Genomic DNA, 22,322 nt, shown 5'->3' with positions numbered 1-22,322 from the left:
TTATTATTATTATTATTATTATTATTATTATTATTATTATTGTACATGACAACAGTTCACTGTCTGTTTTTTGTGTGAGACTGTGTGAGTTGGTTCCATCTTCAGCGGAGTGAGAGCTCGTGTATTTTCAGGATCTCTGCTTCCTCTTATTCTCCTGCTGTTTGACGCTTTTCAGTCACTTCACTGTCACCATGTTGAAGTTCAGACCAGCTGTTCTGCTGCTCAAACCTGCTGCTGCCGCTGCTCAGGTGAGTTCACCTGCAACAAACACACCAGAACCAAACTAGAAAGAAACCAGAACCAGAACAAGACCAGAAACACACCACATTAGACCACAAACACACCAAAAAGTGACCAGAAAAGGACAAAAAACACATCAGAAAGAGGGACGAGAACCTAGCAGAACCAGAAGGTTCTGTTTGCTGCAGTCTGGACTCCTGAGCCTCCAGAATGAAGCTGCTCTTCTGCTGCAGAGTCTCAGTTTCGATGCAAACTCTCAGAAACAAATCTGCAGTTTCTGCTGTGTAAAGTTCAGCTCAAATGTTTGTGAGTTGTATGTCGCTGATCTTTGGACTGATCTGAGCTCCGGGTCCGAACCTGCAGTTTAAAATTAACCAGCAGCTGAGGGGCCCTGCAGAGAAAAGCCCTCACTGAGTAGCACAAGGGCATCTTGCAGGGTCAGAGTGGTGCCTCTGATTTGGTCAGCATCAAGTTTCATATCAAACTGCCTCAGACACACACACATACACACACATTACCACACACGGACTGGTTTATGGTCACGTAGCTCTGAGCTGCAGTATTTTATTTTGTCCAGCAGGCGTCAGTAGGAGCTTACATCCAACTGAATGTTCCTGCAGCTGCTGTTCAGGACTGAAACTACCCATCTCCACTGTGCATTAATCTGTGGACTGTCTTCTGGATAGGAATCGATGAGCTGTTTGGTTTCTAATAAGTCAGAAAATTCTAAAAATGTGGATCAGTGTTTTTTCAAATGTCTTGTTTTTTCCAAAGATATTCCGTTTGCTGTCACAGAAGAGGAAAATATTCCCATTCAGAAATCTGACATCACAGAACTTTAACTGTCTTTTAATTTGAAAAGTCACTCAAACAGACTGATCGATTACCTGAACACTTGGTGGGTCATTTAATAGTTGACAGCTGATTGATCACAGAAACACAACATTAAAAGAATGTGGACAACATGTTGTCAGGTAACTTATTGATTCAGAACATTCAAAGCAACATTTCCAGGGCAGAGAAAGAAGCTTAACGCTACAAACTGACACATGAAGCTTAAAGATTAACACTGAGACCATACAGTTTTATTAATGATGCAAACGACCCCATCTGATTCAAACATTACTGTTAAATGACTCTACAATTTTATTCATTCTACAAATAAACCTATTAATTTGAATATGAAGGTTAAATTAAAACCTTTTAACAACAGACAGTAACAGTCCCTTCAGACATGAGGTTCATCTTCAGGTCCAGCTCCAGGTTCTCTGTGTTCCTATCAGATCTCTGTGTCCCTCTTCTCTGCAGCCTCGTGTGCGTCTCTCTAGCTGCCCCCAGCAGGAACACACCACCTTCTATGAGTTCCGCACCTACAGCATCCGACCGGACCAGAACGCCGCCTTCCTCAAGCTGACCAATGAGAAGATCCACCTGCGCACGGCGCACTCCGAGCTGATTGGCTACTGGAGCGTCGAGTATGGCGGCCTGAACCAGGTCTTCCATATATGGAAGTATGGTGAGGACACTCTTCTTCTGTGGCAGAATCAGACGGTTCTTCTTCTTTGGTCTTGAACGGAACTCTCCCCCTCAGACAGCTTCTCTCAGCGGGCAGCTGTTCGGGCAGCTCTGGCTCAGGACCCCTCCTGGATTTCCGAGTACATCTCCAAGGCGATACCGATGCTGACGTCTCAGGACAATGAGGTCACATACCTGGTTCCTTGGAGCCGCCTCCAGAAGCCTCCGCGTGATGGCGGTAAGCCCCGCCCCTTGCTGTGCACGTTTCAGCGACATCACCTGGTTGTAGCAACAGGTGTTTATGTTTCAGGTGTGTACGAGCTGGCGTCCTTCCAGATGCGTGCGGGTGGTCCGGTGGTTTGGGGCGACGCCTTCCAGGCCGCCATCACCTCCCATGATGCACCGGGGTATGGAAAGCTGGTGGGAGCTTTCCACAGCGAATTTGGACCTCTGAACCGAGGTAGGAAGTAACTGTTAATGATGTCACTGCTTGATTAATGTTGTCATGGCATGGTTGGTGACGTTATTGCACGGTTCATGACGTCACTGCACAGTTAATGATGTCACTGCACTGTTAATGATGTCACCGTGTGTCTCCCGGTCAGTTCACGCCCTCTGGTGGTTTGAGAGCGCCGACCAGCGAGCTGAAGTTCGACACAAAGCTCACACTGACGCCAGAGTGGTCGCTGCAGGTGAGACTCCGCCCCCTGCACTTCATTAAGCTGATGAATTCTTTGCAAACAGTTTCTGCTGAAACCTGAATCTGTTCATGGTGAAACGACAAGCTCCTTTCACTAATAGAAACATTATCTATCTAGAAATTATCTCTGATTACACCCACAGGGAGTGTAGGCCTGGAATATTCCTGCACAACAAATGATTCCAAACTGTATCACCTCTCAGTACCTGCATTATTTCTATTTCAAACAGAAGATTATTTCTTCTGACGAGCAATCAAAAACAAATATTTTATAAAGGCTATAATGAAAATTGAAGTCTCAAAGTAGAAATGGGGCAGTGGATCCAGCTGTGATCATTGACACACCGGTTAGAAAAGCTATGAACTTGTCCAGTTGTGATTTCCAGTCAAACTAACTTCATAAACATGGCTCTAAACTGAGCTGTGAACAGCAGAACTTTCTCAGTTTTGAACCTATGGGCTGTGTCTGTCTCCATGTCATCATGGCTCCACATGGAAAAGAACTGTGAGAGACTGTCAGGCTTCACAAAGATGGAGAAGGATGAAAAGTATTTCCACCATTTAGCTGTGAAAAACAGACGACAGCTGCTTCAGACTTGGTACAGGGTTATCAATGGAAATCAGAGTTAGTGTGAAGCTCAGACAGTGTGAAGGACTCTGCAGAACATCAACCTCTATGGACGGAGGACAAGAACAAAACTTGTTGCTGTTTGGAACATAAACTTCCAGATTAAAATTTATGAAAGAACATGGAAAGAAGCCTGATGAATGTTGGAGAACATTCTTTGGTCAGATGAGAACAAAATAAATGTGTTGCTCTCAGATGCTCTCAGATGCATGTTTGGTGTGAACCTGACCAGAACTACCACAGTGAATGCATAGTCCTGACAGTGAAGCACAGAGGTGGGAGTTTGAGGCTATGAGGCTGGATGAGTGTAAAAGGCCTTGGGTTGATGATATTTATAGATGCACCATGAATGTCTGTGGATAAACCAAAATACTGGCTGACAAGATGACTCCCAGTCTGCAGAAGAAAAGAGCACAAAATCACGTCAGAGTTTCTGCAGAAGAACAAAATATAAACTACAACCTGGACAATGATGTGTCCTGATGTGAATCCAGCAAAACATCTTTGAGGTAATTTAAAGAGAAAGGTAGAGTGACACAACCCCTCCAGCGAAGAGCAGCTGAATAAAACAATGTTAGTAGAATGTCCAAACAACTGTGCAAATATTTGTGGACTGAATCTGTCATCAGAAATAAAGGTGGACATACAAATTACTGAAGAAGTCAAAGATTAGAGTCATAGTAATGAAAGCTGGACTGATTTTTGTTGCATTGAGTTCCTACTGAATTTTAATGAAGTAAATCTAAACTGGTAGTTTGTAATTTGACATCACAGCAAATATTCTACTGTCTAGTTTTGAATCATCTGATTACTGTGAGGTGATGCAGTTTAGAATGGTTTGATCGTTCAGTGATATTACACATGGCTGTTTGATACTGTGGAATCAGAATTAGACAAACATTATCCTCATGAATACCATCAGACCTGCATGAAACGATCAATAATCAAACACTAACAGATGTGTGTCTGTGTCTCTCAGTCAGAAACAGCGTTGTCCATCTGGACTCTCAGAGGAATCGGCTCATGTTTCCGTGCCCTTTCTCGCCCATGAAGTAATCTCCAGTCCTGCGTTTCCAGCTGACGTTAAGCTTGAGCCCTGCAGGCTTCTGTAGTTCTGTATTTGCAGTCCCATGAGACTGTGACGATGCTGAGGAGCCTCGTGTGAATTACCAACTGAAGTCAACTCAGGCAGTGTTTAAGTGACAGCAGCAGCATCCAATCCAGCGGTGTGAATGTTGGGGTGGGCGGGGCTTCTCTGGTTTAAAGCTGAGCTCTGCTGATAGAAAACAGATTAGCTTCTTCTGCTAAAAATATCTCAATAATAAACTAAGACGGTGCGCTCGTGTTAATTTAGAACTATTTCTTTAAATGCATATTTTTATGTTGCTGAACAGAAACAAGCAGCTGAGTGTTTGAATCTCAACTTTATGAACGGCAAAAGGCCATGAAAGGATGTGAAAAGGTCATTTTAGATCCTGATTCGGGCAGAGGCTCCTCTGCAGGTTTGTTCTGGCACTAACCTGTATTTCTGTTGGGTCTGCAGGTGGTTCCTTAGTGCGATCAGGAACACCTGCTGTAATAAAATATTTCCTAACTCTTATCTTTGGCATGCATCGCTTTCATCACAGCCACCTGATCCAGGTCGTAAACATCCAGGATATGAACCTTTGACCTCTGACATAACCTGGTTTGGTTATGTCATTCTAGTTCACTCTTTACTATACAACACCTTCATTACATTCTAAATTTTACCAGAAAGACAAAGTACAATTCTGCAAATACATTAAAATAGAAAATGGCTACCTGGCTACACAAACCAAACCAGCACAAGTTACCGCAGAGACTGAACTTCATCTTTCCAATGCAGTTCATTTCATCCTGGACGAGCCTCTTTCGGTTACAGACACACCAAGAAAAACCCTTGTGGAATACTCTGTTCAACCAGATTAACGCCGGCGTCCCACCTGCTGGTGTGGTTATGTTTTCTTAATTTACTCTTTATGTTTTGGCAGTACAACATTCACACTACTCACTCATGTACACCACACACACCTGACCTCGCTGACTCCTCCCTCATCCTGTGAGTATTTAAAGTGGTTCTTCCTGTTTTATCTGATGTGTCTCCTGAGGCAGGTCAGAACCAGTGGGGGCCAATCCAGGAATATCAGTCATATGAAAGCTGCTGGTGGGCTCTGGGTTTCAGAGCATTAAAATCAGCTCAATTCCAAATTCTAAATTCTCAAGTGACTGCATGTAAAGAGAGGTTTAATAAGCATCCTGTGGACTGAATAATGAATGAAAACAGATACGGTTTTCTGATTTAGAACAGACGATCTGACTCACTGAGGAAACAGAACATTTAGACTTTTGTCTCCCCCAGATATTTTGGAAGGAGACTGATAGTTTGAATGAAAGAGGAAACAGAGGCAGGAGATTTGTGTCATTTTAATTCTGGTAGTTCGGGGTCGTAACAGTTTGTCTTCCATCAGCCACACAATCAGTGAACATGATCAGAAGGTTTGATTTCAGTGCAAAGACAAACTGATGTTTGAACACTTAAAGTGCTGCAGTCAGATCAGCTGCTGTCACACAGAGAACAATCACCGATCAATCACTGATCGATCAATACTGTAGTGTGCTTTGAGGAGCTGATGAGGTATTTCACTGTTTCACACCCAAACTAACAAATCTGCTCTTTCATTATCTTTTCTTAAAAAACTAGAAAATCAATCAACTCTTCTTGTATCGAACGCTCTGATTGGCTGTTTAAACAACAAATTTCTGTTCCAGCTACACATATAAATAAAAGTCTGACAAAAAAAAAAAATGGAATCAAATGTTTTTAAAAGTGTGATTTTGCAGTCGAGCCCTTGGCCGTTTGAAATGATTCGGATTCTTCATCGTAGCTTCAGCAGACGCTCGAGTCCTTTGGCTTCAATCAGGAAGAGAAGGAAGGCGTCGCAGCTGCAGGAGGTCTGAAGGCACTCATTCAAGTTTGTACTCTGTGTGGTCAGCGAGCCGCTCACCGACGCACAAAATCATTTGCATTGACTGGCATAAGGCAGCAGGCGACTGCCCCCCGCTGTGTTCAGATCAGTATGGCATTACAGCAGGAGAGGAGGAGCATCCTGCCTGCTGCGGGTTGAGTCTGGGCCGAAGCCGCAGCCTCCGAATGCCGCAAGACGTCATGCGCGGGGTCACATGACACTCTCCCTCAGCTCTCCCCCCGCTGTGGCGGCACCGCAGGTGGAGCTCAGCAGTGGAACCTCGATGGCGACGTCTTTCCGCCTCACAGAGTTGTCTTTGGAGTGATAATCGTCACTCTGGTCCTTCGCGAAGTTCACAAACACCTGAAACCGCAGACAGCATCAGTCAGCTTTGATGGACCACATTTCCCATCAACCCTGCTCAGATGTGTGTTATGAGGTCCTTCAGTGAACTTCTCAACCTGTTCTACCAGTCTGCTGTGTTGTGACTCCATCTGCCTGCTAAGAGCCAGCTTTGTCTAACATATAGTCAAAAATCAGTTCTGGGTCAAAAGTTACAGTCTTCAAAAAGTGTTCAAGAAGGAGTCTTTGAGCAGTCTTCAGAGTCTGATGCGAATAATGTTTATTCAATATAGAGGCTGTAAGAACAAACATGAGCAAAATCTCCAGATTATAACTGACAACACAAAGCGTTACATCATCCTATATACCTTCTCCTAAACACTCCTCTTCCGTTCTGGAAGCCGCAACCCATCGTCTTAAGACCCAATCAGATGTACATGATGTTATTGTATCAAAAGTTTGACCACCTCTTCTTTTTTATTTCTGCTAGGTTAGCATTATTTCTGCTTCGTTCAGCATGACCTTGGTTTCAACTCATGAGTGCAGATGAAGAGAGGGCATGAACTTCCTGTCTCATCGCCTTATATGGGCTTCATGGGCTTCTGTTGGGTTGCCGCTTTCACAGGATTATTTAGTGTCTTCATAACTTCAGTTTGACACGTGAAGTCTTCCAATCCTATCACTGTTTGCTCTTAAATTTGATTTACATATTCTATTTGTCTGATTGTATCATTTGTTCAATCTTAAAATGCCACAACAGTTGTTTCCAGTGGACTCTTCTACGCTGTGCTGTGCTGGGGGGCCGGCATGTGAAGACCAGGGACGGGAAGAGACTTTACAAGCTGGTCAACAAGGCTAGTAAAGCTGTGGGGAGGGAGCTGGTCTCACGGTAGCTGAACGACGTTCTCTGAACAAGCTGCTGTGCATCACAGATAACCCCAACCATCCCCTATAGAGCACCATGGATGGACAGAGGAGTTCAGTTCAGGCTACGGTCGCAGAAATGCTCCACAGACAGACTCAGGAAGTCCTTTGTCCCTTCAACTCGTCCCAGTAGGGATGGCGGACTTGGACTGTACTTAGCAGACTGCTCTATCTTTGTGTTATATTTTAGATTGTTTTTATACCTCACTGTGCCTTACTGTATATTTGTAGTGTGATGCGCTGCTGGATACCTCAGTTTCCTTCAGGATTCATAAAGTATATTTTGATTTTGATTGGATTTGTATCTGCTCAGGTGTGTGTTTACCTGATCCAGTGTGGTCTGGGTCACGGAGTAGTCTTCGATGCAGAGTGTGTCTTTGTTCTGGGCGAGGATGGAGAAGATGTGAGCGAGGGAGGTGAGCGATGAAGGCAGCTGGTACTGCAGCATGTTGCGATGCTTCTCCTTCAGCGTGCTGCCGCTTAGCTCGCTCTCAATGAACTTCATGACAGGCAGCAGGTCGGGGTCGTGCCCCGTCACCCGCAGGATGATGGTGTAACCGTCACCAAACCTGAGGGACAAAACCAGCACTTACACACACAATACAACCCAATAGTTCAAACTATTCATTACATAAAGCAAAAACCTGTAGGTTTGAAAGGCATGCTATCCTTAAAAATCACCTGAAACTGTAAAGACAGAAAGATTCATCAGTTTTTATCTTTCCAACGGTTCTCGAACTAACCATCTGTGGAGTGTAGTTCAATTCAATTCAATTTTATTTGCATAGCGCCAATTACAGGTCAAACTGTCTCAAGACCCTTTACAGAAAGCTCAGTCACTAGTTTCATTACAATCTTTCTATTCTACATGTCTTGTTGACATTTTTTTCAATAATAAACAATTTGCAATAACCAATTCAGAAAAAACAACTGATTCTCCACAACTGACTCAGGTGTGACCAACACGGGAAATAAGCCTAAAAATAAGGTTTCTACAGAGCACGGAGGAGACGACAAGAGAGAAAAATAAAACACGTGGATCAATAAATTAAAAGCAGCATGGCTTAGAAACAGTAAACAGAGGAGGAAGTAGTTGGAGATCCATTCAGCATGGTGAAACATCTTTCCACGGCTGATGAACAGAGGAGAGAGGAAACTAATTATAACTACAAATACTTAATTATTAATTAAGTATGTGGAGCCTCCATTTCTTCCAGTGTTGGTAACACTTGTGAATGCTTGGAAAATGTTGGACATGCTGATTCCAGGTCTTTTACATTTTTGTAAAATAAATTCTGAGTTCTCTCTCCTTCTGTTTCTATAGAGGTGCAGGACCAGGACTTCACATTGCAGTGAAAAATGAGCCAGTTTGGAAGGTTAAAGACTCTGACGTTCTCCAGCAGTTTCAATGTTAATACTTTGTAGAAAAAGCTTCTATAAACTGCTGATTGATTTAAACACAACCAATTCCATAGGATAGTGTTACTATGAACAAAATGAACATAGTCCAACTACAGCTAAATCCAGCTGTTCATGCTGCATATTTTCGTGATGAAGTAAAAAAAAAAAAAAAAAAAGAATAGTTTAAATACTTCTAAGGTTCATCACAGACTGGATATATAGGTATATAGGTATTCGACGTCTGATCGCTGTGCATAGTGTTGCTCGTGGTGTTGTGTTTTTGTGAAATTTTCGTAAAAAATTTAATTTAGTTCAAGCCCTACGATATCGATCAAACGTTCTGTGCCTTCTAAGGCTTCTGGCACTGAATCCTGGAGCCAGAGGTGGATGTTTACCATCACAGAAAAGGTGGAACTCCTTAAATATATCTATGAATAATAATATAAATAATAAAATATGAATAATAAAATAAATATGGTTGCTACTTTGCAGATTTTTGCTCATCGCGGGGGGTCTGGAACGTAACCCCTGCGATAGATGAGGGATCAGTGTACATCCATCTGCTATAATCAGTCTGTGTCACAGAGACATTCTGTTACCTGTTCTTCAGGTGCTGGACACTGCCGAGACATCTGAACCTGCCGTTCACCATGATGGCCATCCTGGTGCACAGAGCCTCACACTCCTCCATACTGCAACACACACACACACACACACACACACACACACACACACACACACACACACACACACACACACACACACACACACACACACACACTGTCAGCACAACACACACAGCAGGACACACAAGTGTCTTCAGGGAGGACAACTGAGGACATGACAAGTGAAGACACAGTAACTGAGGACAGGACAGCTGAAGACACAATAACTGAAGACAGGACAGCTGAAGACACAATAACTGCAGACAGGACAGCTGAAGACACAATAACTGAAGACAGGACAGCTGAAGACACAATAACTGAAGACAGGACAGCTGAAGACACAATAACTGAAGACAGGACAGCTGAAGACACAATAACTGAAGACAGGACAGCTGAAGACACAATAACTGAGGACAGGACAGCTGAGGATAGAACAGTAGAAGCCAAACTGTGGAGGACACTACAATAAGAAACTGAATGAGAAAACAGTGAAGGACACAAACCAAAGCGAAAAACTTGGTGTAACACAATGTGAGGACACAGAGACAAACTAAGGGCATAACAATGAAGACATTTAAGGACTCTCAGTCAGGACGCTAAATCTTAGCTTTGCTTATTGAAATAAACAGAAGAGGAGTCACACTGAAGGAGGACATTTAGTGAAGACAAAGACAAATAAAGACATTTACTGAACACACAGGTTGTAAAAGAGGACACTCTGAGGACAGACATAAATCTCACAACCCATCATCCTGTCCTCAGGTGTGATCCTGGCTCCCTCAGTAGACATCCTACCTGAAGGGGGGGGGGGGGCAACCTGTCTCACCTGTGTGAGGTGAGGACGACGGAGCGTCCCTCCTTGATGACGCTGTGGATGCAGTTCCAGAGGGCTCGGCGGGCCTTGGGGTCCATGCCAGTGGTGGGCTCGTCCTGTAACCAAGAGGACAGCCAGGTTGAGGTTGGCCCACAGGTGCAGCAGGAAGCAGAGGGTGAAGGTGAGGAGGAGGGGGAGGAGGGGCATTGTAGCGAAGCCTCATCCACCTGTAGACCACCTGCTCTTCTGCTGCTGTTCAGACCTGCACCTCTCTCTTCCTCTGCTCTCAGTACAGCAGCAGCAGCTCCTTTTAATCCTCCGTTACACAACAACCCCCCTCACTCCAAATACTGCTGTTAAACTGCTCAGCTGCTCTCTGATTGGCTGTCAGCGCTCTGGTGCTGTTGTGTAACACACAGCTACACTGGCAAAAACTTTTAGAGACAATTCAACTGACAGTTTCCAGAGTTTTCAGTCACAGCTGTGGGGTGGAGCTCTGAATGTGGACTCAGTGTAGAAAAGCAGTGAGTGCAGCCCTGTGTGATATCCATTAAACACCAAATGATTCTAAGCTGTCACCTCTCCAAACTGCTGTTTCTACAGTGTCCCTCTGATGAACTATCAGAAAGAAATCCTTTAGAAAGACTGTATTGAACATTCAGGCCCCACAGTGACTCCAGCTGTGATCACTGAAACTAATTGGTTAATCAGTCTTTTCAATCAGTCTAACTCCAGGAACATGGTTTTAAAATGAGCTGTGAACAACAGAACCTTCTTAGTTTTAGGCCTATGGGCTGTGATGAAATTACAGGAAGATCAATGAGCAACTAAAGATCAGTTAAACCCAGTTGCAGATGGATAGAATGCACCAGTACAGCACTACTTCCACCATCTAGCTGTAAAAACAGACGACAGCTGTTTCAGATTTGGTACAGGATTATCAATGGAACATCAATGGACAGTGTGAAGGACATTTCAGAACATCAGCCTCTATGGATGGAGGACAAGAACAAAATAATCCCTTGTTCCTGTTCAGAACTAAACTCACAGATACAAGTTAGCTGAAGAACATAAAAAAGAAGCCTGATGAATGATGGGAGAACATTCTTTGGTCAGCTGACACATTTTTGGGCTCAGATGGAGTCCAGCATGTTTGGTGTGAACCTGACTAGAAATAAATAAATCATGTGTGAAGAATGTGAGACAAAATGTGCAGAAAACTTCATCCCCCATGCTGAAGAGGTTTTAGTCTGTCATCAAAGATAAAGATGGACTTATTGGAGAAATCAAAGATTAGGGTCCCAGTAATGAAAGTTGGACTGACTTTTGTTGCATTGAGTTCCAACTGTGGGGCCTGAATTTTTAAAACAGTAAATCTAAACTGATAGGGTTTCATTTCATATCTATATCAGCATGTACATGGCAGCTCAATCTGCTGATGGAGACCACCACTAAGAGCTGCTCCACACAGTAATCAGATGAGGCAGAAGAGTGTGTTTTACCAGAAACACCACAGGGGGCGCTCCGATCAGAGCCATGGCTGTGGACAGTTTCCTCATGTTGCCGCCGCTGTAGCTTCCAGCTGCTTTATCTGCATATTTCGCCAGACTCAGTTTCCTGATGCCCCACTCTGCCACCTGTCAATCAAAAACCAGCAGCATCGTCAGCGTCACCATGACGACCACCACCACCATGCAGTGTTCAGTGTAGCCGTGTTTCCTCACGTCGCAGACTTCTTTCTCTGGGATGCCTCTGAGGACGGCGTACAGCTCCAGGTGTTCTCGGCCTGTCAGCAGCTCGTTGATGGCGTCAAACTGAGGACAGTAACCCATGTTCTGATGGACCTCATCGATCTCCCTCAAGATGCTGCAGACACACACACACACACACACACACACACACACGTCACTACAGCACAAAACCACTTCAACTGAGCTTTAGAAGCTTTTCTGAGAAGTTCACTGGAAGGTTGACGGTTTGTCCCACAGCTGCTGCTGCTGTGGACATAAAGTGAGAGCAGTTATTGTTTACGTTCTATATACTAATGAGTACGTATTTACATTCTACAGTTGCTCCTCTGCTCTGTCTCTTAGGTTTAATAATACGAGGCCACACCACATCCAAACCACAGCAATATGAAGCCAGGAGCAGCAGATGGATGTGACCACTGTGTTATATCTACCCGATAAGTGTCATAGATTCACTCATTTAGAGTTTGAAGCTGGAGCAGCTCTCTAAACAGAGGAGGGGATCACACATCAGGGCCTTAGAATGCACTCCTGACATCCCTGCCCAGAGAGTGTTAAAAACTACCAACACCTCAAATCAGTCCACATGAAATAGTTCAACCACCGTTCACATGGTAACCTTCTGGTTAACGTGTGATGGTTGTGAAAATGCCTAGTGAGGGATGACTTAAGGTCTTAATGGAAGTAAAACTGCACCTAAAGGATCAGGGACATGACTTTGAGGGCAGCAGCGTCTACACTGTGAACAGAGAAGACAGAGAGTGAAGGAAGACGGAGCTAATAGCAACATGACACACCGTCCTCACTGTTATGATCCAGGATCTCTTCTGTGAGTGTGTGAAAGGCCCTGCAGGGTCCAGTAACCCCAGACTGAGAACCTTCTGCAGCTCTGAACTTTAATTCCTGAAGATTGTAAGGTGGAGCAACACCTCCCTGTGCTTTTACTGAGTGAAGATCTCAGCAACAAGTAAGAAGCTTAATGAAGAACAAGTGAACTTATAGACCTGTGTGTGTGTGTGTGTGTGTGTGTGTGTGTGTGTGTGTGTGTGTGTGTGTGTGTGTGTGTGTGTGTGTGTGTGTGTGTGCGTTTCTAACTGGCTTCTGTGGAGCTTAGGGTATTTATTGTCACCTCCAAATCACATGACTCATGGCCCCATCACTACCCAAAATTCACGACTCATTCTATGAATAATAGTGAACTGCCTGGGGAGGGATTTTAGGACTGCATTCTAAGTACCTGGTCAGTGGTGTTGTAGACCCCTCCTCTGGTTCAAAGTTTCAAAAACCATTAGAATCTTGAGTCACCCCTCACCAGGCAGTTTCACAGTCATTTACATGCTAAAACAATGTGTGTCTTTGGTAGTTAATGGGCCATGAGTGATGTGATTTGGGGGAGAGAATAGATTAGTAGAACTCCAAACCAGTCAGTTCACACTGAAGAAGCCTCCTGGGAGAAGCTGAAATATCTTTTGTAGTTTTGTTCAATGAAGATAACATTAAATGAATGATAAATCCAGTCTAGACATTGTTAATGTGGTAAATGACTATTCTAGCTGGAAACAGCTGATTTTTAATAGAATATCTACATAGAGGTACAGAGGAACATTTCCAACAACCATCACTCCTGTGTTCTAATGCTACATTGTGTTAGCTAATGGTGTTGAAAGGATAATTGATGATTAGAAAACCCTTGTGCAATATGTTAGCACATGAATAAAAGTGGGAGTTTTCAAGGAAAACATGGAACTGTCTGACTTACGGTAGGGTGTATGACATTCAGAGTCAGAGGACATGATGGTTCCAGGTTAAAAGACACCAGAGTCGCAGTAATATTAAACCAAATGTTTTCAGAGGTTTTCACGTCTAAACTTGGCATTAATCCTCAGAATAAATCTGCAGGATCCAGGTCAATCCCTGAGTCCACCACCACAACAACAGCTCCTGAACTCAGCAGCCTGAAATGATCTCAGGTTACATCAGGACCTCACCTCTTCCCAGCCAGGAAGGCCTCTCCGCTGGTCACCACCGTGTCGCCCGTCAGCATCTTAAAGGTCGTCGTCTTACCGGCTCCGTTAACCCCGAGGAGGCCGAAACACTGCCGACACACACGGCAGATCCAGAGGTTCATTTCTGATACAGTCAGTTTGTGTTTGACAGAAATACCTGCAGCACCTCAGCGGATCTGCCTCACCTCTCCGGGAGGAATTCCGACACACAGCCGATCCACCGCCGGCTTCTGCTTCCTCTTAAACACCTGCAGGACACAGTTCAGTCAGTCAGTCTGAAACGAAGCTTCACATGCTGCTCCTCACCTGTCCCACTGACAGACACTTCTGTTTGGTCACCTTGGTGAGCTGCCGGAGCTCCAGGATGTCTCCGTGTCCGAGGCCGTGGAAGATCCGCTGTCTCTCTCTGGCCACGTCCTCGTCCTCGTCTCCCAGAGCTCCCAGTTTGGTGAGTTTACTGACCGGCCTGCAGACACACACAATGAGCTCACAGCGCCTTCAAATAACTTTGTGCAGCCATGAAGAAAAGTTAGTAGAGGCTGGTAATAGTTAAATATTCAGAGTATGTGGAGCCTCCATTTTCTTTAACACCTGTGGACACTTGGAAAAATGTTGGACAAGTTGATTCCAGGAAGTTTATGTTTCCAGAAAATAAATAATCAAAGCAGAGTTTATTTTTCTGACATGTTAACTGTGAGGTGCAGGACTTAATGAAGTGAATTAACAGTGAGTAAAAATGAAGCTGCTTGGTATGTTGTCCACGCTCTGCTCTCACCTGGGTTTGATGAAGAACCTGTACTGGATGAGAATAGTGATGATGAAGAAGACCACTCCCTCTACAGCCATGGCGAACAGGTTCTTCCCCACCATATCCCACTCCAGAGGTGAGCGGAACCTGTTCTCACCTGGAACACAGCGTTCAGACGGTATTAGCTGACCTGTCCTACATCACACTAGAATTCATTATCAGCAGAGCAGCCCTGCCAAGAGAGAAGAAACCTCCTGGACCAGTCACACTGCAGCCACAAACACTCGCTCCACGTGTCGGCTCCTTACCGAATCTCTCGAGAGCGTCGGCCATCGCCTGGTTCTTCACCATGTCGATGAGTCCTCGACCCAGACAGAAGTGAGGGAAGATGAGGAGGACGTTCTTCAGGATGTCATTGATTCCTCCGATTTCCTTGAAAAGAGCAGCAAATTAAACCACGGCTCACAGCTGTATTTATCTCTGCAATTTAGTTCATCCTGAATTATTTTAAAGCTGCAGTTTAGGTTATCTCTGCATTATTTAAAGCTGCCGTTTAGTTTAGCCTCTGGAAGCTGCAGCCTCGGCGTTCACTCACGTTGTTCCCAAACAGCTCCATGACGAAGGTGGAGATGCTGCCGTTGATGCCGATGAGGATGTTGACGCTGGTGAGGACAACGTACGCTGTGCTGGGGATCGTAAAGAAGAAGGACGCCGGGTACATGAGGGGAGTAATGGACCAGCTGGGAAGGAAATGGAGCAAGAGAATCAGTCAGAATGTATGTAGTAGACTGCAGTATAATGTAGTACACTGTAGTATAATGTAGTACACTGTAGTATAATGTAGTACACTGTAGTATAATGTAGTACACTGTAGTATAATGTAGTACACTGCAGTATAATGTAGTACACTGTAGTATAATGTAGTACACTGCAGTATAATGTAGTAGACTGCAGTATAATGTAGTACATTGTAGTATAATGTAGTACACTGCAGTATAATGTAGTACACTGTAGTATAATGTAGTACACTGCAGTATAATGTAGTACACTGCAGTATAATGTAGTACATTGTAGTATAATGTAGTACACTGCAGTATAATGTAGTACACTGTAGTATAATGTAGTACACTGTAGTATAATGTAGTACACTGCAGTATAATGTAGTACACTATAGTATAATGTAGTACACTGCAGTATAATGTAGTACACTGTAGTATAATGTAGTACACTGCAGTATAATGTAGTACACTGAAGTATACTGTAGTGCAGTGCAGTACAATAGAGTATATTGTAGTGCAGCATAGTATTATGTAGTACACCGTAGTATACTGTAGGAGTAGAAGTAGTAGTCTGATCATAGTACATGACCCACTGAGCAGCAGCATCAGTACTAGTAGAACAGTAGTAGCAGTACTAACATGGTGTAGTAGTAGTAGTAACAGTAGTAATAGTAGTAGTGGTAGTAGTAGTAGTAGTAGCAGTAGCAGTAGTAGTAGTAGTAGTAGTACTAGTAATACTGTCTGACCCGTAGAGCAGCAGCAGTAACTCAGTGTAGTAGTAGTGGTAGCATTAGTAGTAGTAGTAGTAGTAGTCGTAGTAGCAGTAGTACTAGTAGTAGTAGTAGTAGTCGTAGTAGCAGTAGTAGTAGCAGTAGCAGTAGTACTAGTAGTAGTAGTAGTAGTCGTAGTAGCAGTAGTACTAGTAGTAGTACTAGTAGTAGTAGTAGTAGTACTAGTAGTAGTACTAGTAATACTGTCTGACCCGTAGAGCAGCAGCAGCAGGGCGAGCACCGGAAGGTTGGTCGATGACACGTAGGCTTTTTGTTGGAAACAGACGAAGATGAGGATGACCAGCGTTGCCGGGACGATGTAGTTACACTGCAGAGACACACAGACATCAGTGACAAATGCACACTCTGACGCACACACACATGCACACACCCAGAGTGTGAAAGGCAGCCTCACCATGTCCCAGATGAAGTTGGCCACCCAGTAGAGCAGCGGCTGCACCCCGCTGATGAACTGCATGTGTTTGGCTTTACTGACTCGCTCCTGGATGAGGAAGACTACAAAACTGGCTGGGACGAAGGACATGGCAAAGATGACGCAGATGGACACCAGAACGTCCACGGAGGTTGTCACCCTGGAGACGGAGACAAGGAGTAGGACAGGGGTTCAGGTGTGTCGTTCAGGAGTGGTGCGCAGGTGTGACTCAGGTGTGGTGCTCAGGTGTGTCGTTCAGGAGTGGTGCGCAGGTGTGTCCTTCAGGTGTGGTGCTCGGGTGTGTCGTTCAGGTGTGATGCTCAGGTGTGTCGTTCAGGTGTCGTGCTCAGGTGTGTCGTTCAGGTGTGGTTCTGAGGTGTGTCGTTCAGGTGTGGTGCTCAGGTGTGACTCAGGTGTGGCGCTCAAGTGTCGTTCAGGAGTGGTGCGCAGGTGTGTCGTTCAGGTGTGTCGTTCAGGTGTGGTGCTCAGGTGTGTCATTCAGGTGTGCTGCTCAGGTGTGTCGTTCAGGTGTGCTGCTCAGATGTGTCGTTCAGGTGTGGTTCTGAGGTGTGTCATTCAGGTGTGGTGCTCAGGTGTGTCGTTCAGGTGTGCTGCTCTGGTGTGTCGTTCAGGTGTGCTGCTCAGGTGTGTCGTTCAGGTGTGTCGTTCAGGAGTGGTGCTCAGGTGTGGTGCTCAGGTGTGTCGTTCAGGTGTGGTGCTCAGGTGTGTCGTTCAGGTGTGTCGTTCAGGTGTGGTGCTCAGGTGTGTCGTTCAGGTGTGTCGTTCAGGTGTGATGCTCGGGTGTGTCGTTCAGGTGTGGTGCTCAGGTGTGTCGTTCAGGTGTGGTGCTCAGGTGTGACTCAGGTGTACTCACAGGGCGACCTGGGACAGCTGCTCCTTGGTGAGGTTCAGCGGGTGGTTGAAGGCGCTGATGCCGTACCTGCTGGGGTCGGCGCCTGCAGGCAGGTGAGCCCTCAGGATGCCGTTGTTCATGACGTTGATGAAGGCTCCGATGCTGTGCCAGCCTTTGTTGTTGAACCAGATCTGACGAGGCGACAGGTTTGTCAGCGTGTTCAAGCTTATCGAGCTCATTCTAAGCACTGAATCCACAGCAAGCTGTGAACCCAAAAACCCTCTGAACCCAAAACCCACTGGCTGCTTTTAAACGCATCTCATCTTACAAAATAAACAAATAGAGGCAATAAATCCTGACATTTACTCAAAATCACTTTCTTTTTAAATTTGCCAAAAGTGAACCATTTGCAGTGACCAGATTCTGCTAAGAAATTAAAAATCATTCCCTCCTTGCATACCTGTGAAGCTATTACTGTTCAACAGTGAAGAATCTGGGGAGTTTTCAGGTGAACTGCAGGCAGTGTTTTCACAGAGCAGAGAGGAGAGGGTGGAAACTAATTTAAAATGTAAAACGTAAAATATCTAGAGTATGTGGAGCCTCCATTTTATTCCACTGTTGGTAACACCTGTATAGACTTAAGGGTTTTAAATATCTGAATAAAAGAAATGGGCATCTGCTGGTTTTGCATCTTTTTGTTGATTCTGTCTTTGTGGTAGTGCTCCTGTGTTTTGTGTTGGTTTGAGTCTCTTTTAGGGGTTTTTGTGCATCTTTACCATCTTTCTGGATCTTGTAACTGATATTTTGCGTCTCTCTCTGGGGCCCATTTGTGCGTCTCTTTCAGGTCATTTCATGTCTCTTTGCTGTTTCTTCTTTTGAGCTTCTGTGTGTGTATTTTAGTTCATTTTGCATCTGTTTGTAGAGTTATATTGCAGTAGAAAAATATACCCACAGTGATTAAAAAAAAGCCTGGTCTGGGTTCAGAGGGCTAGCAGAGGTGCTTACTGCCATGCTTCCTCACCTTGACGTTGTTCTTGGTGTCCAGACCGTTGATGAAACCGGACAGACTGTCGAGGAATCGATCTGCTGCAGCTCCCTGCAGAAATAATTCACACAAGTTTGACCTTAGAGTTTGTCGTGGACATTAAACTCAGCCGGTTCTCTTCTGACACTCAGCCTGCTCTTTTCCATTTTTCATGCTGAGTGTGGTCTTTTGATCTTAAATAATGGCAGCTTGTTTAACTTTGTGTTGATGTTACATCTGGAATGGAAACGCTGTATTTTCATGTCCCTCCAACTGACCTTCTGTAACTCAAAGATCTTTCGGACTCTATCAATGGCGTCGTCGATCTCATTGGCCGGCGGCAGGACCTGAGTGCTCCTGGCACCCAATGAAAAGCCTCCGTACCTGCAGAGAAACGCAAACTTAGCATCTGGAAACAACAAATCAACGCCTGCCTGAGAGAAAGAAGACACTCACCTGAACTCATTCACCCAAACTTTGTTCTTCAAGCTGTGGAAACAGACAAACTTGTCAGATCAGGTGTGTTCAGGTGTGTCTCACAGGTGAGCTGGAGTGTGTCTCACCTCTTGCCGATGATCTGAGCGTAGGTCTTCACCAGGTAGTCTGAGATGTTTCTTCCCGTCAGGTTCTGCAAAGTGTCCGTGGCGCTCAGCATCATCTGTCATGACATTTAAACACACTGACATTTACCTCACTGTGAGCACATTTTGCCTCACAGTCGGCTCATTTTTCACTGCAACATAAAGTCCTACACCTCTGTGGAAACAGCACAATCATGAAGAGAAAGACCTCAGGAATGTCTTCTGTGTAATATGACAGTAACAGAAACAAAATGTAACTGAAAGGACCTAAATGAGACACAAAATTAAATGACAAACAAAAACAAAACAGTCCATAGAACACAAAACCAAGAAAAACGAGACCAAGCGTGACAAAAACGAAACAAAATGATGACAAAGACAAAAAACCTCCATAAAGAGACATAAAATGACACTTCAACAACAAATAAGCAGACACAAAACAACATCAAGAGACAAAACTATCTCGTGCACTTGCACTAAACAAATCCTGGACATGTTGATTCTAGGTTTTTACATCATTGTGAAATAAATAATCCAAGAAGTGTTTCTTTGTTCCGTTTTCTGTCATTCCAATTGTGCCATACTGCACAGAATACATTCCTGAGTTCACTCTCCTTCTAGTCATGGTTGTCTTGTTTCCGTAGAGGTGAAGGACTTTATATTTCTGTGAAAATTAGCCACAGTGAGAAAACATGAGGAAAAACAAAATGAGGCCACAGTAAGAAAAGAATAGTGCACAGTGAGGATAAATGAGCACATTATGAAGACAAAAGAGTGCATCGGAGGAAACATGAACGCACAGTGAGAGAAAAATCAACCCACAGTGAGAAAACATGAGGAAACAGTGAGGAAAAACAAGACTACATTAAAGAAAGATGAGCCCAGAGTGAAAAGAATGTGTGCACAGTGAGGAAAAATTAGTGTACAGTCAACAAAAATTAGCACACAGTAAGGAAGAATTAGTCCACGTTGATGACGTATGAGTTTACACATCAGTTTGCATGGTGTTGCACTGACCTCCGGGGGCAGAAGACCTCCAGCTCCTGGAGGGCAGTCCGGCAGCATCTTCTTGCGGCCGTCGCAGCTGCAGAAACAGGCCGGAGACGGATCCTCCATGGTCCAGTTCCTGGAGCTGAACAGCTGCTGGACGCTGTCGGGGACGTCGGGGGTGTGCCAGTCCTCATCACCCATCGTACAGGGAGCCTCTCTGAGGGGAGGAACCACCGTCAAACACAACAACAAGAGATTCAAAGCCACACTTTAAAAAATGCACACTTTTAATCATCAGTTTTTGAACATTCTACTGTTAATCAACAGATGACAATTTGAAAAAGCACAGAAATAAAGTATTTAATTAAACAATACGTGTAAAAGAGAGAAAAAGAGGAAAGAAAACAGGCCGAAACTGCAAATAATGTCCACATCAAAAATCTCTAGTTTATTTTCTTTTACAATGTTTGACTTTGAAACTATATTACTTTTTCTGAATTTAAATCACCAATAAATGTCAATATTTTACAAATACTCTGAAAGATAATTATGTATGCTCAGGATGGAAAAATGATCCTTTTTTTGCGATTATTTAAAAGATTTTTCTTGTCTCGTTGAATTACACATAAAATATAACAGAATCACAGAAATAAAGTATTAATTCACGTCATTGTGATCAAAATAGTATTTTTTTGTTTGTTTTTAGTGTTTAACTGTGAATTTACATTGTTTTACAGCATTTAATTCTGCTAAAAAAGTACTATTTTACAGATATTTGTTGTCATTTTCACTTTGCTGTCAGATTTTCACAGTTTTTTGCAGATTTGCAGAGGTTTTCTGTGATCTCTGCTGTCAGACAGGAAAAAGCAGGACAGCGTTTTGAGAACAGAGTGGATATTTCTTACGGGATTGGATGTCCGTCCATGCAGCGAGTCCCGAAGCCTGGAGCGTCCAGCAGAGAGTTCAGCAGCTTCTGCATGTTGGCGTCTCCAGGAGCATCATCGCTGTCAGGAGAAAGAGGAAGTAAAACCACCTGGAAGCTCTGAGGTCAACATTTATGACATGTTAAAGAGACTGTTTACAGGATTCCACAAACACAATCCTACTGCAGTGAATAGATCAGAAATAAGACAAGATAAAGGTAAAGATAAAGAAGAAGATGGAGTTTTATTAATCTCAGTTGGAAATTCTCGTGAAGAAAAAATACATTATATAATGACAATAAATGACAAAAAAACATTAAGTATAAGTACAATATATTGATAAACATAAAAATAAGTAGCTAAAATGAGACCAGAAAAAAGTAAGAAGCAACACTGGCACACATGAAACTGAAGTCCTGGTTTTAGGAGCGATCTGTACCTGATGAAGGTCACCTGGTCCTCGTACATCCACGGCTGCAGCTCCAAACTGGGATATTTTCCAAATGGTGGAACAATAAGGCTGAAGACCAGAGCGATGCAGACAAATACGGCGGGGAGAACAATCTGAAAGACAAACGGGTCACTTTCCAGATGGACTTCAGAGCGAAGCGTTGAGGGGAAATGTGTTGGACAGACGGCGGCTTACCTGAGCAAAGAAGCCTTTCCTGGAGCGGCGAGCGTACAGGAAGCGCTTCCACATCAGAGCCACGAACTGCTGTCTCTTCAGACTCCAGCCTCTGACCTGATACGAGCCTTTACCGTCGGTGCTGTTCAGCCAGTCCGTCTCCCGGCACTCTGATAGGATTCAAACAGGACGCATCAGTCAGACAAACCCAAGAGTCACGTCTGTGGATTCAAACGAATGCTCTGACACTTTGGACAAAGACCAATAAAGATGGAGGAGAACACTCCAAGTAGACATGAAACCTGTTAGAACAAGGCTGGAAACACCTAAAAGACCTCTGCTGGAAGAATAACAAAGGTCATCTGTGATCTTAATCCAGTGTAAATCAGGAAAGATGGAAAACAACCAAAACGAGACACAAAACGACCAAAATAAGATGCAAGATCATCTCAAAAAGATGTAAATCGAACATAATAAGACATAAAACATCCAAAATGAGACACAAAGCGACCAAAATGAGATGCAAGACAACCACAAAAAGATGAAAACAACCTTAACGAGATGCAAAATTATCACAAAAAGACATACAACAAAATGAGACATAAAACAGCCAAAGTGAGACGCAA

General features: G+C 44.0%; 2 protein-coding genes across 3 annotated transcripts in view; one reads left to right on the top strand and one right to left on the bottom strand.

The window, feature by feature from the left end:
• The first annotated feature begins 93 nt into the window (after positions 1-93).
• nipsnap3a (nipsnap homolog 3A (C. elegans)) lies at positions 94-4,683 on the top strand. Its single transcript, XM_035949841.2, has 6 exons — positions 94-248; positions 1,549-1,756; positions 1,832-1,993; positions 2,066-2,215; positions 2,361-2,447; positions 4,063-4,683. The coding sequence occupies exons 1-6, from the start codon at positions 192-194 to the stop codon at positions 4,137-4,139; spliced, it is 741 nt and encodes a 246-aa protein (XP_035805734.2). The 5' UTR covers positions 94-191; the 3' UTR covers positions 4,140-4,683.
• Positions 4,684-5,510: 827 nt separating this feature from the next.
• abca1b (ATP-binding cassette, sub-family A (ABC1), member 1B) overlaps positions 5,511-22,322 on the bottom strand; it is a 62,938-nt gene continuing 46,126 nt past the window's right edge. For both annotated transcript variants that reach the window (XM_055016788.1, XM_055016789.1), the window contains exons 27-49: positions 21,718-21,866; positions 21,511-21,635; positions 21,054-21,152; positions 20,176-20,365; positions 19,141-19,235; positions 19,034-19,066; positions 18,856-18,961; positions 18,575-18,649; positions 17,575-17,744; positions 16,683-16,860; positions 16,480-16,595; positions 15,314-15,458; positions 15,027-15,150; positions 14,746-14,875; positions 14,310-14,436; positions 14,156-14,218; positions 13,953-14,059; positions 11,941-12,082; positions 11,719-11,853; positions 10,229-10,332; positions 9,337-9,429; positions 7,662-7,905; positions 5,511-6,433 (exon numbers count right to left, since the gene is read on the bottom strand). In XM_055016788.1, the coding sequence (XP_054872763.1) occupies positions 6,281-6,433; positions 7,662-7,905; positions 9,337-9,429; positions 10,229-10,332; positions 11,719-11,853; positions 11,941-12,082; positions 13,953-14,059; positions 14,156-14,218; positions 14,310-14,436; positions 14,746-14,875; positions 15,027-15,150; positions 15,314-15,458; positions 16,480-16,595; positions 16,683-16,860; positions 17,575-17,744; positions 18,575-18,649; positions 18,856-18,961; positions 19,034-19,066; positions 19,141-19,235; positions 20,176-20,365; positions 21,054-21,152; positions 21,511-21,635; positions 21,718-21,866 (2,903 nt within the window). In that variant the 3' untranslated portion in view covers positions 5,511-6,280. The remainder of the gene's footprint in view (positions 6,434-7,661; positions 7,906-9,336; positions 9,430-10,228; positions 10,333-11,718; positions 11,854-11,940; positions 12,083-13,952; positions 14,060-14,155; positions 14,219-14,309; positions 14,437-14,745; positions 14,876-15,026; positions 15,151-15,313; positions 15,459-16,479; positions 16,596-16,682; positions 16,861-17,574; positions 17,745-18,574; positions 18,650-18,855; positions 18,962-19,033; positions 19,067-19,140; positions 19,236-20,175; positions 20,366-21,053; positions 21,153-21,510; positions 21,636-21,717; positions 21,867-22,322) is intronic.

This window comes from Amphiprion ocellaris, chromosome 13 (genome assembly GCF_022539595.1).
Source record: "Amphiprion ocellaris isolate individual 3 ecotype Okinawa chromosome 13, ASM2253959v1, whole genome shotgun sequence".
NCBI lineage: Eukaryota > Metazoa > Chordata > Actinopteri > Pomacentridae > Amphiprion > Amphiprion ocellaris.
Note: the sequence above shows the minus strand (reverse complement) of the source record. Positions and strands in the feature narration are given on the sequence as shown.

Coding starts and splice junctions, on each gene's coding strand:
- nipsnap3a (XM_035949841.2), top strand. CDS start 192: ATGTTGAAGTTCAGACCAGCTGTTCTGCTGCTCAAACCTGCTGCTGCC. Junction 1,757..1,831: donor CTTCCATATATGGAAGTATG/GTGAGGACACTC, acceptor TCTCCCCCTCAG/ACAGCTTCTCTCAGCGGGCA. Junction 2,216..2,360: donor ATTTGGACCTCTGAACCGAG/GTAGGAAGTAAC, acceptor TCTCCCGGTCAG/TTCACGCCCTCTGGTGGTTT.